The sequence below is a fragment of the Aspergillus heteromorphus genome, assembly GCF_003184545.1.
Source record: "Aspergillus heteromorphus CBS 117.55 chromosome Unknown BO70scaffold_21, whole genome shotgun sequence".
Taxonomy (NCBI): Eukaryota; Fungi; Ascomycota; class Eurotiomycetes; order Eurotiales; family Aspergillaceae; genus Aspergillus; species Aspergillus heteromorphus.
In genome coordinates, this window is record NW_020290426.1 from 314,922 (window position 1) to 331,167 (window position 16,246).

The following is a 16,246-nucleotide window of genomic DNA, read 5'->3' on the forward strand; positions in this document are numbered from 1 at the left end:
ATTTTCTCCTTTGTCCCGGAGTGATCGTCTGGACGATTCATGGATTCGACACGTCATGTTCGTATTCTTTCTTTTCCTCCATGGTGACTGTCAAGATTGAAGGATGACTGTATGGAAGTTTGCTGACCCTCTACCCTATCATTTTTAGGGATGGTCCCTAATTGGGGGTGTATTAATAGCGAGTTCGAACAGTCCTGATCTAGCGAGAAATTGTTTTGTCCATAGTGGACCATCCGGTGTGAGTGTCCCTATGGCACTCCGGGGCATGTCGATAAACCAGATTGCCAATACCCGCAGTCATAATGTAAATTATCCGTCAAGTAGGGTGGCAAGTACAAAGTCCCCCTCAGCCAAGACTTGACTGAGCAAGGTTGTATGCTATTTGGCCAGATGCGCATTCTTCACTGTGCAGTCTAGTAAGACAATTGGTTAACCGTGCATTAGCACGTTCATCGAGGTCCGCATTGCAGGACAATAGTACCGGAGGTTTTCGGTTCTGCAATGGTAGATAAGTATGGAAAGGAAAACAGCTTTCTTTCGTTTTAATTTTTTGCCCCAGACATACGGCTTCTTCCCCGAGATTATCAGTCCTCGGCATGTAGTTTGAAGACCTTTACTCAGCCGCAACTGATGTCGTCCGGGAGCTGGACTTCCTACCCCGAGCCGCTGTGTGTGTCAACAACGGCATACATCATAAGTGTGCTCATGGTGTAGAATGCAGCGGGTTATTCCTCGTCGGCATGCAAAATTTAAACCGGGTCAGAAGTCGGAGATGTCATGGATATGCTCTCGCTGGTATCATATCCGTCAGCTGGACAGAATGGGAAGATTAGCCCTCGTTCTTCTTCGAGGCCCATAACGTAGCTCTCATCGATTGATGATGGTATTATATGCCATCAGATGAGACGGAAAATTCCTTAACCACCAATCCGAGCTGTCCAGTAAGACGGTTGATAACGTCAACATGCCTCAGGCTCTGCATTCCGAGATGACGATTGACGACATAACTCCGTTCGCGATGCGTCAATGGGAGACTATGGAAGACCCAGATAGCTTCCATCATCTCACTCTACAAGCCAGTGGCGCGCAACAAAGCAAACCAGTCTCGCTAACGGGCAAGGTGGACTAGTTTTGCATCGCGGATTTAAGCCTTCCAGTGTGTCGTTCACAAGATAAACTATATGGCGAACCGCACATAAGCAAGATGGTGTGCCTTTTATCCCAGTATCAGTCGGTCATCTGAGAAGGTATATAGCTTTCACATTGGGGCTTTTTTCAACATGAAGAAAAGGCAGAAGGCACAACGTGGTGAGGGAGTTGGAACACGGGCATACCAGCGCCGGACAGACCACTGTCCTGACCTTTTGGAACAAATTGCAGTTTCATAGTAGGTCAAGCCCTGATTATAAGTGGAACGTTACACCTCTCCACTGGACAAGTTCGTTTCGAAGATCTTGCGTTTGCTCTGTTGCTGTTTCAGAACATGAATAAGGCATTTATCTGCGGTCGATGAGGCGTGAAAAGAATATTTGGCATGTTGACACCGGAGCAGACCCTGCTGACTACCATTCTTCCCCCAGGCACAGATCTGAGTCTTGATCAAAGATCCTTTTTTGATCCTGATAGACTCTTCGGAGTCTCTGATTGGATTTATATCCAACTTAGATAATAAATCCCGCCTATGGGCTGTCCCGGGACCGCAACGTATGCAGCCCCCTCGATGGGAAATGGATAACATGCTAAGTGAGTATATCCAGACCGGACTGAACAAGGTGAGTCGACCCGTCTATGTGACTTCAATCACAGTGATGAAACCGTATGAACGAGTCGGTCGATTATCTGGCGATGACCACATTAGCGACAGCAGTATTTCTCGGAATAAAGTCGATGGCTGTTTGCGAGGTCTCGTTGTCCTTACAGCGCGGGTGGTGATTCCAGGCAAGTGCGACCACCGCAGAATACCTCGCGCCGAACGCTGAAGTCGCTTATGAACTGGAGCTGCTCCCCGGGTCTGAGAAGTGGCTCGGGGGGGAAACGACCATACTATCCGAATCGGTAGTAAGAAGGGACAATAGATTATGGACCTTGGTTGTGTTTCGAAGAAAGCCCGGTATACGGCATCTGTACTTGTATTGCTGTCTGCGGGCCTCATGAACTTAGATAAAAGTGCACACACGAGCAATTGGACTTCCTCTGTCTAGATTCGCTCAGAGATCCTGCAATGCGATTCTCCGGAGACGTTTCGCGAGACCGTACGAAAGGAGAATACTGCTTTCTTCGTCGAACTCAGTCCAGCGCATCCAGTGTTATATCAGATCAGTGTGCCTCAGAGCGTGTACACAGAACCATACCGCTAACGCTTGAGGGCAAATTGGAACCGCAGACTGGACCCCTTTGGTCTGCCTAAGTAGGCAGATTTTACACTGATTATTCAGGTAAGAAAAGCCAATTGCATGTTCCAAATACCTGTGTGGCCAGGTCATAATGGTCACATAACATGCTAATTGCAAGACCCCAGAGGGTGTGTCCTAGACTGCGATGGTGCTTGCACTCTTTCGTCCCTAACCTGGGAGACAACTATGGTCGCCTCCGGGTGAACCTCCAGGACGAAAAAGAAAATCGGACGAGGCGAAGACAGACCACCCTGTCTCCAGTCACCGGGTAGGCTCGAAAGGACTGTGGACGGGCAAAACCATCATGTTAGAACAAAGATGGAGATGATCTCGTCTACGCCACGGAGTTTGCGACCAGATGACCATGTGGAAGTGCTGGGGCTATGGGACACTCGAATCATCTAGAGACCAATTGCCACGTCTGCATCAAAGCGCATCAAACGAGAAACCTGGCAAGTCTCATGCCGTGTCTCGAGTAGCGTTGATCTGGATTGCTTGACCCCCGCTTTTAGGGTCGCCTGGGCTGCCCAAGGTGTAGACTGGAGTAGTAGCCAGGTATGGCCTGCCCCCGTGGGGTAGAGAATGAAGGTGTCCAGCATGGATGGTATTATCCCGTTACGCAGATATCCCGCCAGATGAAGTGGCCGACCTCCTGATCATTTCGTCAGCGCAAAGGGCCGTGCTTCCAGAAATCTCCTGCTGATGAGGCTGGCATGGATTGCTGTCGGACGTACAGTCGTCGCAAACTGAGCCAAGGGCTTTCTGGCCTTTTGGATGCACTTTCTTATTGCTCTTACAAAAAGGTAAGCTGCATGGCTTTCACCTAGCTAGCGTAGCAAGTGCCGTCTTTGGATCAGCGTCTCGTTAAGAGGAAATTACTCGAGGCAGCGTAGACAGAAATATTGTCGTCCGATAAGGTGTCTAGGACCCTAGCAATAGACAATTTGCTTAGTACGGCGCCACTATCGCAATCATCTGATGAACAAAAATGCCGTCTCTGGACTGCGAACCCCTGCAAACCACCATTTAGATGGTAATGGGCCTATTAGCTAGCATTCTGTTCCGAGGGTTTTCTGCATTTAAAGAAATCTCCAAATGGAGTCGGAGCTCCCCAGACAGCCTAGCCTGACTTGATTGGACAATGCCGGTTGCATACGAACGGTATAGTATTCCACACAGTCAGTTTGTGGTTCAGTAGATACACTTCGCCATATTTATGCTTGGTCCTGCCTTTGAAACGACGGTGGGGCGTCGGTGCTCTTCAGACCATCGCGCACGCCGAATAATTCGTCGACGTCAGAGGCAAAGCGACGCTAGTGTCGTTGTCGTCCTCGACTAGATATAATGGCTTCAGACGCCCTTGACGTGGTGAGTTGCAGTGTATATACGTACACTAAGGCGGCCGCTCTATCGGTTTGGACGTTCCCGCTCTTCCGACTGTCGCTGAGGCGCATATTGCGTGCGTGATTTGCGCCAAATCGTTGAGAGATACACCGAGGGGACGCCTGCATTCCAGGGGCATTGAGTTGACTGAGATCCGATCGGCATATTTCTCCACCGCGTCGTTCAAGTCGAGGCCGGATTGAGGAGTATCGACGAGGTGCCAGATGCTGTTACCAAACAGGTCTTGGACATGGTGCCTCGAGGAGCCACTGTGTCGTAATCAACGGCAGCGTCTGTCAGTTGCTGGGTCTGCAGATTCATCTGGCTTAGTGCTTATGATTCGGCCCATGACGGCCGGCTTCGATTGGGCCTCTTTAAGTCTCAACCTGTTCGAGTTCTGGATGCCTGTTGCATGATACTCCGTGCCAATTAACCTTTTGGTAGGAGTTCGTGGAGCATGGCCAGTTGGGGTAGATAAACGATGCCCATCCCTGATGTCCAGCTGTCGTGAGAGGTTTGTTAAACTCCTGAGCTCTCTCCATCTCACAAAGGGACATCAAGGGGCGCCAAAATGTAGGATGACACCGCAGGATACATAAAGGCCACGGTTGGGGCCGAGATACGAGCCAATCCACCTCGCGCTTGCGATATTTGCTAGGCCCCGATCCAACGGGGAGGGTAAAACGGGGATAGGATGATCTGACGGGCCATGAAGTTCCTCACTCATGCTGGGAGTTCTGCTGAAAAGATGGCGTACCTCTACTTTCTAATTTCAGGAAACATCGGAAGATTTCCTGATAGTCTCCCGGAAGGCGGCCTGATATGGCCCCAGGAGAAGGTTTTCAAACCCACCGGCCATCATCAGGGCCAGGTAGAGTAGGATAATCAATGGCCACAATGTAGTGACTTGTGGAGTCCGGTGATCGACCAATCACAGAAATACCAAGGTAGTCGAGAAGCCTAAACGAATTCAAAGTAGGAAACCTGAATTCTGGGGTCCCGGAGTCCACGAAACTCGTTCGTTTGATTGGGGCCCCGAGAGGAACTTTCATCCTCGGTGTTCATACTGCTAGAGCGCACGTTTTGTGGGCCTGGCAATATGGGAATGAAACTGTTGTCCGATGATTGCAGACGTGATCATAATATCAAGAAGGATTGGGGTATACATGACATCATCCTAAAAGACAGGGCGCGTCGATGGATTCTGGTTTTCGGTAGATAGGATCATACCCAAACGTTGCCCTTGTAAACGAAGCCACGGATAATGGCACGACGACCATAGAACAGATATCTAGGACGCGCCGAAAGATGTTTTGAGGCGAAGCCCAGGTAATTGTCCTTGGCATTTCTTTCGCACACTATGTGCCCCACTATATGCCCTGAGAACGGGTCGCTCTGTTATATCCAGTGGTTGATCGATCAACACCATAAGCAGAAGTCGGATTAGATGTGCGCTCGCTTGCGGGGTTCCTCTGGAGGAAAAGAAAAATCACACTTGGACTTTTGCAGTGCGAGATTCTCTAGTACGTTCGCCTGGAAAGCAGGTGTGTCCAGTATCGTCTGTCGACATCGCCGATTATACTGTTGGCACTTAGAAGATCTTCGACAGAATAACCGTCAGCTTTGCATGGATGTATTGATCGACATCAGCAGCGATGTATATCAGTGTTCGATTCGCAGTATTAAGATCTATAGCCGGTCGCAGCGGGAGTGTAAATCGTCACGTTCGATACAACAAGACCCAAGCGGCCAGTCATAAGTTCAACATAGCTTCGGACCACTGCAAAAGCGTACGCATTGTAGTGTTGATGAAATGTGTCGTTGGTATATTTCTCGTCGAGGGTATACGTCTAGGGACGATAGTGGGTGACTTCCTCAGTACTCGGACTATTGAGAGACGAATGTGGACCCACTCTGTGGTAGATTTGGTACACTAATGCGGATTGTAGTGTCTCCATGTTGACCAGGAAGTGTCGGGTGGCTGCTCAGAGCTACCAGAAGTTCGAATATCGGCCAGCGGCATTCGCACGTATAATCCTGGGAGGATAAAATCCAATGTACGCCATAAAATGGTAGATAATTTGCATATTGACCAACTGTGTTGTGAATGTAGTCTTGGCACCATGGTGCAGGAGCAGAGCTGAATCGCTTCAACTGAGATGTTTGTTTCTTGTCCTGAATAGGAGAGCTGAGCGGCAGTTCTCCTTTCGTGATAGCCGACGCGTGAGACATCATAAATGCCGCGCGCCATTTCGATAGCCAAGTAGCTTGTTAGGCTTTGACCAGATGTTGACCGATGTCTCCATTTGTTGTTTATTTTCTTCCAGTCGGAGATTCCTTCAAGAAATGCGATGAGGATCGAGTCCAGGGACGTAGAAGGGGCATTGGGAGCGGAGAAGAACAGCCGAGGTTTTACCCCTTTGTACAGTTTTGTCTTCAGCAAGAGGCCAGTTCGTAACAGTCCATGGGACGCTGGTCACTCTCCCCGGAACTCTCTATTCTGTAGGACAAGTCTTGTAAAATCCACATCATATGGCTGTGGTCGGGAGCACGCGCTGTAAAATGTTCCTTCATACAGTGACCAAAAACCCCGGTTCTTTCGAGGTCGCTTCGGTAAGCTATCCTGATCCGAGGGATGCGCGGGCAATGTATATCGCATAGCAATGACGAATAATGTTCTTCGAATTCTCACTCGGTTGTTGTATCGGTATATAGGTCTTCTTCTACAAGAACGACATAGTACGAAGGAAGTCCCGAGTGTATCTCCCGTCGGTAGGACGAAATCGAATGACCGGATATGGAGGCCCTTGCTCAGACGACTGGCGTGTCGGAGGAGTGAGATTCTGCCTCACTGCAGCTTGATGTCTTCCTCTCAATTGATGTTGGAGTCATCCGTTGTCTAATGAATATGTCTTACTTGGGTTGAAGTAGGTACGGCCAAAACCCTCATTGGTGAACGTCATGCAAGATGTAATTGCATTCAGACTGGAGGGCGATCTGCCAGATTGGGCAGTTGGTCCTGTCTGCAACGAGAGGATCGGATCGTCGAAGGATGCGAGTTTTCGGTAGTCATTTGACCTCGAAGTCTTTTGAACACTTCGGCATGTCAGGTGGCCATGAGAGGTGAGACGAAGAAGAGGCATAGAGTGGATGGAAATGCTCAATGAGAGAGATGAGACAGAGAAAAGCTGTCTGTGGGATATGAAGAGGAAGAGAAAGGAGGAAGGCCAGGAGGGGAGAGAAGGGGCTTTAAATACCCACGAATCGGGTAGACGGCGCTAATAACATGCCCTGAAAGATTCAATTAATCATGTCATGCACTACAGGGATTCATCGCGCCATCTCCAGTCGGAGAGCTGAAACCCCCGTTCTAATATGAGGCTGAACCCGAAGGCTGTCACTGAGCGCCGTCACCGAGCGCCGTCACCGGCAACCATCACTGAAAACCGTCACTGTCTGTCTTCACGGCGATAATTTCTCACAAATTGTTTTCAGTTCGATGGGAAGTTGCTATCATTGGCTGTCTTGGCGCGACAGAAGATCTCACAGGCCAGACAGGTTGAGAGGCAATCTCTTCACGCCGTGAATAGGGCCAGATGCCATTCCCTAGCATCCGTTAATGGAAACTATCAGAACATAGGCAAAACGCTCGCATACCTCCTTGCTGAAATTGCATAGTCCGTAGAACAATGGAGATGGTAAATATACCATAGTGATTGTGATACTGATATAGAAAAATGTCGCAAACCTGTGTCATATTCAGTTCAGTTCAGCACAGGAGATCCCTCGGCGTCTAGTCCTCCCTGCAAGAATGGACAAGGTGCTCAGAAGAAAAGCTCTGCAAGGGTTAAAAGTTGTATGTCGCCAGCAAACATACCGAGAAGACGGGAGAGACTGGTAGCAGGGAGGAAGATAGAACACCAGGCCAGACAAAGGCGCGGCAGCGCCCTATTTGGGATTTGCCTCCAGCGCACCTTCCCGGATGACAGCCAGTCCGCCGTTTGAGATTTTTGCACCTGGAATCCCAAACACAGATGATTGAAAGAAGCAGGAGAGCTTCTCGGATATTGCGACTCGTCATTTTTACATAACGCCGTCCGTACCTTGGGATATAAAGCGGACAAGTCCAGAATCTGGGATAATAGATGCCAGGAAAATTATCCAACACCTGATGTTTGGCTTTACGCTGCGTATTACTTGATGGAAACCCATGAATAAAGAGACAAAAGAAGAAGGGGCCATGATCGTCTGGCCATGATCGTCTGGCTATGATCTGCGCTATACTCCGTCGATGTATATCATCCGACTATCCGATCATTGTTCCTCAGTATCATAGCTCACCCATCAAGCCGCGCTCCATCCTCCACAGTCCACACTCCATACCACCTCCCATCCCCATCACCAATACCCCAGGCTCGCGAGTCTTGGCCACGCAGGCTACAAAATCCAGTCAGCCATCCATACTCACCACATCCCACAACTCCCACCCATCCCGTCAACATCTCCATCAATCACCTATCCACAGAATCCTGCGTTCTGCCCACCAAGCCAACACCCGCATACCCCCCCGCCTCACGCTTAACACGCCAGCTCTCCCCCAACCGACGGCCCAACATACTCTCCCAGTTGAGCAAACGTCTTTCACACTGTTTGGTTCAAATCCTCCTGCCCACTCAGCGCGGTCTGCAGTTACTGCTCGATGATCTGATAGTCTTCGGAACATAGTTGCTCGCGGATGCGTTCGCGCTGCACGCGTGCTCGGCTCGCTCGGTCATCTTCCTTATGCTAAGGACGGTCCCGTGAGCGGTTTCCAGGTAATTGCCATTATGGCACTCATAGATCTGTTTGCTGTGCGGCGCGGAGCCTTTCTCCGGCTGTGAGGTATGGGAGCCACCTGCCTGTCCATGATAATCGTGAATAGCTCAAGGAGGTGTTGTGACATTGTGGCTGGGGGTACTATGCTGTTAACTAAGCAGAACGAAGGTGGGGGGCGGGAGCGGGAGGAGGGACAGGTAATGATCAGGAAGCTGAAGAGGGTGGTTTGGGTAATTTCAGCTTTTTTAAATAAGTTGGAGCTCGTCAGTGAAGCGTGCTTTTGACATGCTGTGGATTCAAGATGACGCGCGACCTGCTCCAACAGGGCTTTTTCTTTTCTTTCTTGCCTTTTGATGATCGCTCTCAATTGTGTGCCACGACAGTCATTCATCATGGGGTTGGGGAGATGAATGGATTTTCCTCCATGGAAGAAATTGGAACTCAAGTTGCGTGAGAAAACGTTCGGACAGGTTTGATAGGACTGGAACAGCCCGAGGCCGTGTAAGAGAGAATTAGGCGGCAAGATAGAGCAGGTATAAGACAGGCCAGAATGTTGGGTTGATTGTTCGCTATATACAACCTAACACGAGATATTGTAGCGTATGGGCGCCCAAATCTGTTGCCCTCACTCCATTGCGCCCTGTATGAAAGCGAGGATACCGTGTCGTTCTCTTTGATCCGAAATTGTGAAACAGATATAACGTTACATTCTGCGATACTAAACAAAACCCAAACGCCTATCATGAACCAGATGCTAGCTTCAGCACAGTATATAAAAACGTTGACAGTCATCCAAAAAAATTCCGTGGTATCATATCATAAACTCTGTTTCATGCACTAAACCACAAGACTAGTTAGCTCAATACAAAGTTTTAGGTTGAGATGTACATACACAACACACTTTTAAGAAGGCAGACTAATGCTCATTCGACGGCTTCGTCAGACGCGGGTAGTAGAAGAGGAAGAAGACAATGACGGCTAACAAAACGACGAGCGTCGGGAGAAACATGAAGAGGAAGAGGATGACGCTCAGCCCGAAGGCGGCGTTGTGTGCAGGGAAGAATCGGCGGGCCATTAGATCAGCGGTGGATGAGAGCGTCGATTCCATCGATGGCCGAGGCTGAACGACAAACAGTGATGAGGCTTGTATGGAAGATGGGTCTTGCGATGAGTAATAAAGCTGAGACTAGTGGCGACAAGGACAGATGATTTGCTATCTGTAGTATTTATATCGTTGTTGGCATGAGATGGATGGACGGCGGACTCGGTCGTAGATAGAGGCTGGAACTGCAAAATCAGTAGCAGTGATACCGGAGTGAACCAGAGTGGAGAGATATTGGGACACCACGGAGATTTGATTTTATTCCAGCGGTGATCGACCCAGCCGCGCGAGAAATGAAGCCTTCGGAGGCACTTCCAGAGCCCTCTGGAAGGACGGATTCTTCCAGACCGAACTGCAGAATCTTTGTTCTCGTCGCCGGTGGAGAAGCTGCAGCCATCTACCGACGGAAGAAGTCGTCGAACCGACTGAAGCCCTCCCTCCAGGTAAGGTACATACATACGCGCCTACATACGTCGTACGGTATTCCGTAGTGCGGGCTTGGCGGCCCATACACAACCCGGGCAGCGATGGATGCCTGCAGGGATTGCGGCCGATTATTGGGCATGATCACCGCACATCATTGGCTGGCAGAGAAATGCCCCGGTGGGGGTCCACCAGCACTATTCCGTTTTCTCGCTGGTGTTGCTATAAATTGCTCCAAAGGGACGGGCGACGCGGTCGCCCGTCATATCCGGTTCACGCAAAACGCAAGGATTCGCAGGGTCAGGCAGCAGTATTTCATGTACCGCGGGCGCCAGATATCATTACGCCGATGGCTTCTGCTGCAGACCGATGCTTCCAAAGGGGATCGATGTTATGGAGCAAGATTAGACTGGATGGGGAGAAGATCAAACCCACTCCAGGCCCCATTTCTTTTTTTCCAGACGCGGGGAGTGCATGCATCAATGGATATGAAACTGAAACGGTGAAACAGTGTGGTTTGTCTCCCTGGGCTGTAAGCGGCTGGAATGGCGATGTAAAGCCTGTACTTTCGTGCCTGGAGACGCCCAAACTGGACCCCAGCGCGGCCACGTCAAGCTGGCGAACCAATGGTCGTGTCGCCCTGTAGGGCTGAAGCTTGGCACAGTGCGCGGGAGTTCCGTAATATCGAGTAATCAAGGTAATAAATCGAAGCCAAGAGGTGACCACTGGGCGTATCCCAGCAGTAATTGCAGGGATTCATGATTTCATCACGTTATCCAGGAGGCTATTATTACCAACACCAACATTACCTCAGCTGGATCCCCTCGCCATCCCGCGTTACGCCGTAAATAAGATAGTCCATCTCCGCCATCGCCGCCGGCGTCCAGCTTCAATCAATCATCCCTTGCCCACTTCCACTCTCCTTCTTTTTCTTCTTCCCCATCTGCTCCCCTTTCCCCATCCATCCCACAGCGCTCGGATGCATCCGTGAGTCCCCGCGGAGATGAGGTCGTCCCCATCGTTATCAGCTTCCTATTATTGATCTGGTATCTCTGGCTTTCTCTTTTCTTTTTCTCCCTCTCACCCTTCTTCAAGGCATTCCCTTCCTGTCCATTACCCCCCCCCCCCCTCCCCCGTCGCTCTTTTCGCTAGTTGATCGGGATGGGTTTCTTTGCCGGTCACGGACCCGTCGACCAGTCCGAACTGGATAATTTCGGAGTCGATTGGGTCATCCACTTTTCGTTCGAAGAAGTCGGTAAGGAGTCCCTGCGGTCCCTGCGGATGCTGATGCCGGTGCTCACACATCATCCCGCCCACAGAGCTGTCTCAGGCAATCCAGGAATTTCGCACCTTGATCCAAGACCTCCAGGAAGCGCATCTTGAGGTCCAGGTCCGCCATGGCCATGGCTCCTCCTTGCTAGTGTGCATCCGCGTCCCCCCTGACCTGTTGGGCAATTTGGTTTACAAGTCTCGGTACGGTTGATCGGTGGCCACGGATTTCGCACGATCGGATAAACTAACAACCTCCAGGGTGAAGGACTGGCTTCATGGAATCATCCATGAGCTTCCCCAGGGCGATGATTACGCTGTGGTAGAAGCTGAAACTCCCGCTGAGGCCCTCCGGTCGGTGTATCATGCGGTCAGCTGGCAGAAGTCGCTCGGAGGGGCTGGCGTCACCCCCACACTCGGCCAGTGGAAGAATGTCACGACTTCCATTCCTCTGCACGATCGCTCCGCTAATGCGGAGCTGCTGCGAAAATGGAGCAAGACCATTTTTTTGACCGCTGAGGATCTTGACGCTATTCGGGCCCTGTTTGGAGAGAAGGTTGGTCTTCGTGGTCCGCACTGGCATAATCGAGGCTGACAATTTAGATTGCTTTCTACTTCGCCTTCATCCACTGCTACTCGTGCTTCTTGGTCTTCCCCGCCGCCTGGGGCATCTTCTGTTGGTTCTACCTCGGACCCTACTCGATTACATGTGGCGCGGTCACTTGTCTCTGGGCGATTGTGTTTGTGGAGTACTGGAAAACCCGCGAGATGGACCTGAGCCTTCGGTGGAATGTCAAAGATGTTGGGTTCCTGAAGGTGACCCGGCCGCAGTGGATTTGGGACAAGGAAATCGTCAACCCGGGCACGGGAGAAACCATCCGCGTCTTTTCGGTCCATCGTCAGTTCGCCCGCCAGCTGCTGCTGATTCCTTTTGCGTCGGTCGCAGCTCTTGCTTTGGGCAGTTTGATCATCCTGACGTTCGCCCTGGAGATTATGGTTTCGGAGGTGTACAATGGTCCCATGAAGGGTTACCTGGAATTCCTTCCCACGATTCTGTTCTCATTATCGTTGCCAACCATCAACAACACCCTGACCGAGTTTGCGAAACGATTGACCGACTACGAAAACTACCGCACGCAAGATCAATACGACCTGGCGCAGACCTCTAAGACGTTCGTGATGAACTTCATTACGTCTTTCCTGCCTACTCTCCTCACAGCCTTCGTATACGTGCCCTTCGGAGGCAAGATCGTCCCGTACCTCGATACCCTTCGTGAATACGGTCTTTTGTCGGCCAACCTTGCCCGGGAGATCAACATCGACACGTCCCGTCTCCAGCAGGAAGTCATCTATCTATCTGCGACCGCCCAGGTCCTCAATTTTGGCGAGGAGATCGTACTGCCGTACGTGAAACAGACCCTGTGGCATAAGTGGCGCGATTACCGGGAGGGCCGTCACGCCACTCGCTATCCACGTCGCTATTCCACGAGGACTGATCAACTCCTGGTCGACGCCCCCGAAGAGTCCGCGTTCCTTTCCCGAGTCCGGGATGAGCTCGAAGCGGATGAATACAATGTACACGACGACACTCTGGAGATGTGTGTACAGTTCGGCTTCCTTGTTCTGTTCGGGGTCGCATGGCCTTTGGTCTCGCTGGGATTCCTGGCAAACAACTGGTTGGAGCTGCGAGGGGACTTTTTCAAGCTGAGTCTGGAATGCCAGCGCCCCCCGCCGATCCGAGCTGACTCGATCGGGCCGTCGCTCCAGGGGTTAGAGGTGCTCAGCTGGCTCGGGACGCTGTCGACGGCTGCGATTGTGTACCTCTACCGCGACGGCATGGAGGAGGTCCACATCTCCTCGCTTCTCATGGCACTCCTCTTCGCGGAGTGGGCGTACGTCAGCATCCGTTACATTGTCCGGACGGGCATTGAGAAGATTGCCTTTGTATCGCTGCGACGCGAGGCGTCCAAGCGTTACGCGATGCGCAAGCGCTACCTGGAAGCCACCTCCGGAAGGGTGTCACCTCGAGGCAAGCCGCGCGTGCGGTTCCAGGACCGCGTGAGCGTCTTCTCGTCCGCGACGGACGTGGGAGCCAGTGGTAAGGAGGATTTCCTGCACCCCGGACATGAGGGTATGGGTCGCAGAGGGTTCTGGGCGCAGGAGACAGCGGACGCAGGCGTTCGGCTGATCAAGGCGCTGAACAATAACATGGACGGATCGCGGACCGGTCCGGTCAAGGGCGCGAAAGGCGCTTGAACATAGAAACGCTCACTCACTGCATGTACATTGCGCATCCTTCGTCTTGATTCCGATCGTCGCGGGAAGACGGGAAGAAAACCTGCCGGGCGGAAGAAGTGACCCACACGAGATCGTTCGCTGGGTGACTTGACTGTATATTTTCTTTTCTATATCTCTCTAGATATTTTCTTGGACCGTAGCATAGTATTAATATGTATGCCTTGTTTCCCAATACTGTGTACAGTGTGAGAGTGCAACACAGGATTGAAGATGACGCGGGCCGATCGACAAACACGGGGCTTCTTTAGTCCGGGGTCGGACACACCAGCCGGATCGGGCATCGTGGATGCCTGCGGGCTGGGGTCGTCATTCCTGAGGCCGCTGCCCCTCATTTCCCCGTGCACCAATCCCTTCCAGCACAATCACCCTGCACACAACAACCCCCAGCTCCAGTTTCACCGGGACGAGGGTGGACAGAATAAGCTTGTCCCTGGCAAAGCATCGCCCTCGCGACACGAGAAAACCTGCAAAGCGATCCAGAGAACGAGGAAGGAACCGACTTGGCTCAGCCCTATAAGGCACGCCAAGTGCGGAACCCCCCGCCCGCCAGCCAATCAGAGGGCGCACGCCCGCACCTTCCGTGGATGCCGCGAATCAATCTGGGAAACTTGGCGGTCGCCCAACAACCCGTCCAACTTTCTCTCTCTCTTCTCTCTCGCTCTCTCTCTCTCCATCCCGTCCTTCTTCTCGCCAGGTTGCGTCTCTCCATCCCGTCCCTCCTCCCTCTCCCTCCCTCCTCTTTTCTCCTTCCCTTCTCCTTCTCTTCCTTTTTCCCTCCATCCTCCATCATCCTTCAATCTGGCGTCGCCCTCATTCCCGTCGTCCCCTACACCCTGCCGGTCCGACGCCAGCTAGAGGAGCTTGGCTCCTCTAGTCTCCTGCCCCGATGCCCCCCTCGCAGGACACCCTATCTTCTCTGGTCTCGGACAAGGCTTTTCATCATGAAGAAAACGAGACGACCGATCTGCCACCCTCCTCCGTGACCTTCACCCGCCATCGCCGCAAGCTGCGGGTCACAAATCCGCCGTGGTACCGGAACAGTCTGCTCGCTAGCGTCGGGTTTCTAGAGTTCGCCAATGCGGGTGATTTCGCCGCTAACGTCTGGAACGACGTGCCCATCCCACTGTATGCGAAAATCTTCATGGCTATCGGGGGACCACTCGCGCTTCTCATCAGCATCGCCGCTCTTCGCGATGGAATCCTCAGCTGGCAGAACGTGCGCATCCTCCAGGAAGAACGGCGATACCTCTTCCTCCTTCGACTGCAGCACCTCAACCCGCCCGCCACAACACCAGTCGACCAGGCCTCCGTCCGACTCATCGACCGTCGTCTCGGTGTTGGATACCGCGAGTTAGGCTCCGAAGTCATCGATCGCATCGTCATGGACCTCTTCCTCGGCATCGGCGCCCTCCTCGTTGGCACCGGCACTATAATGGCCATATGGGGCGCGAACTCCTATATATACTTTATCAGCAATCTTTTGTCTGGCTTTGTCGGCAACGGCTTCGCTGCTGCATACGGCGTCCTCAACGCAGTTTGGTCTATATACCTCATATGGCGGTTCCGCGGACACGATCGGGCATGTATGTCCTCCACCGCCCTCACGCCTTTCCGCGATCGTCTACACCGCCGCTTCCAGTACTTCATATGGCACGCCGTCGTGTCCGCCATCACCGGCCTAGTAGCCGGTGCGGCCTCGATGCTCACCTGCCGGATGTGGTGGGGGTACGTGATGCTGATCCCATGCATGCTGCTGGAAGTCGGCTGCAACCAGTTCTGGCGCGTTTTGCTCGGCTACGACCGGCCCATCGTCTCCTCACAGCCCCACTGGGGCCTCATCCCCGACTATACTTACAGAGAGGAATCCAAACAATGCAAAGAATCCAAAGAAGTCGAAGAAGAGAAGGACAACGTCCTTCTCGACACGCTGGCGTCCGTCATCTCCATGCAAAAAGCATTTTCCCCGCTCCCTCCCACCCACATCCTCGGCGACGTCGACTGGTCTTCCCTCGACTCGCTCCTCCTCTTCATCCTCAACCACCATCTCTTCGACTCCCTCTGCGGCTGGCTCGCATCCGACTCCTCCGTCCCCAAGGACCTCAGACACTCCCTCTTCCGTCTCGACGCCGACTACACCGAGATCACCCTCACCCTCGCCGATCTCCGCGGTCTCCCCGACTCAGACCGTCCCCGTCTCCACGACCTCTGTCGCAATTTCTTGTATACCGAAGGGAGACAGGTTATGGTCGGTCGCGAGCGCTTTTTGTTGGAGATGGTCGGCTACGCCGCTTGGAAAGATGGGCAGCTTGGCTGATTGTCTGCCCTTGATCTTCATATTTTATCTTCTATTCTATGATGTGACAGGATATAATGTTTCATATCTTAGCATTCCATGTATGTGCTTGATGTCGTCAATGTCTGCATATGCATTTTCATCTGCGTCGCATCTGCATTTGCATCCATCAGTTCTGTATATATGCATGAAACTGAACAGCGTTGTCTTAATTAGCAATGAACAAGCAAGCAAGCGAGAAAGAAAGAAACATTGTGGCGTGCGTGCATA

The 16,246-nt window shown here is 52.0% G+C and overlaps 3 protein-coding genes across 3 annotated transcripts; 2 read left to right on the forward strand and 1 right to left on the reverse strand.

Moving 5' to 3' along the window:
• Positions 1–9,136: 9,136 nt before the first annotated feature.
• BO70DRAFT_364019 (uncharacterized protein) lies at positions 9,137–10,115 on the reverse strand. Its single transcript, XM_025543706.1, has 2 exons — positions 9,484–10,115; positions 9,137–9,428 (listed from the first exon to the last, which is right to left on the reverse strand). Exon 1 carries the CDS (start codon positions 9,664–9,666, stop codon positions 9,508–9,510), a length of 159 nt encoding a protein of 52 aa, XP_025397430.1. The 5' UTR covers positions 9,667–10,115; the 3' UTR covers positions 9,137–9,428; positions 9,484–9,507.
• A 1,117-nt stretch (positions 10,116–11,232) lies between these two features.
• Positions 11,233–13,854, forward strand: BO70DRAFT_364020 (anoctamin family protein). Its single transcript, XM_025543707.1, has 4 exons — positions 11,233–11,371; positions 11,436–11,589; positions 11,647–11,941; positions 11,989–13,854. Exons 1-4 carry the CDS (start codon positions 11,278–11,280, stop codon positions 13,639–13,641), a joined length of 2,196 nt encoding a protein of 731 aa, XP_025397431.1. The 5' UTR covers positions 11,233–11,277; the 3' UTR covers positions 13,642–13,854.
• Positions 13,855–14,358: 504 nt separating this feature from the next.
• On the forward strand, positions 14,359–16,179 carry BO70DRAFT_97540 (uncharacterized protein). The gene has a single exon (XM_025548897.1). It carries the CDS (start codon positions 14,570–14,572, stop codon positions 15,995–15,997), a length of 1,428 nt encoding a protein of 475 aa, XP_025397432.1. The 5' UTR covers positions 14,359–14,569; the 3' UTR covers positions 15,998–16,179.
• Positions 16,180–16,246: the final 67 nt, after the last annotated feature.

Excerpts from the sequence above, each read along its gene's own strand:
- BO70DRAFT_97540 (XM_025548897.1), top strand. The coding sequence starts at position 14,570 with ATGCCCCCCTCGCAGGACACCCTATCTTCTCTGGTCTCGGACAAGGCT.
- BO70DRAFT_364019 (XM_025543706.1), bottom strand. The coding sequence starts at position 9,666 with ATGGCCCGCCGATTCTTCCCTGCACACAACGCCGCCTTCGGGCTGAGC.
- BO70DRAFT_364020 (XM_025543707.1), top strand. The coding sequence starts at position 11,278 with ATGGGTTTCTTTGCCGGTCACGGACCCGTCGACCAGTCCGAACTGGAT. Across the intron at positions 11,372-11,435 it reads CTTTTCGTTCGAAGAAGTCG|AGCTGTCTCAGGCAATCCAG; the intron begins GTAAGGAGTCCC and ends TCCCGCCCACAG. Across the intron at positions 11,942-11,988 it reads GGGCCCTGTTTGGAGAGAAG|ATTGCTTTCTACTTCGCCTT; the intron begins GTTGGTCTTCGT and ends CTGACAATTTAG.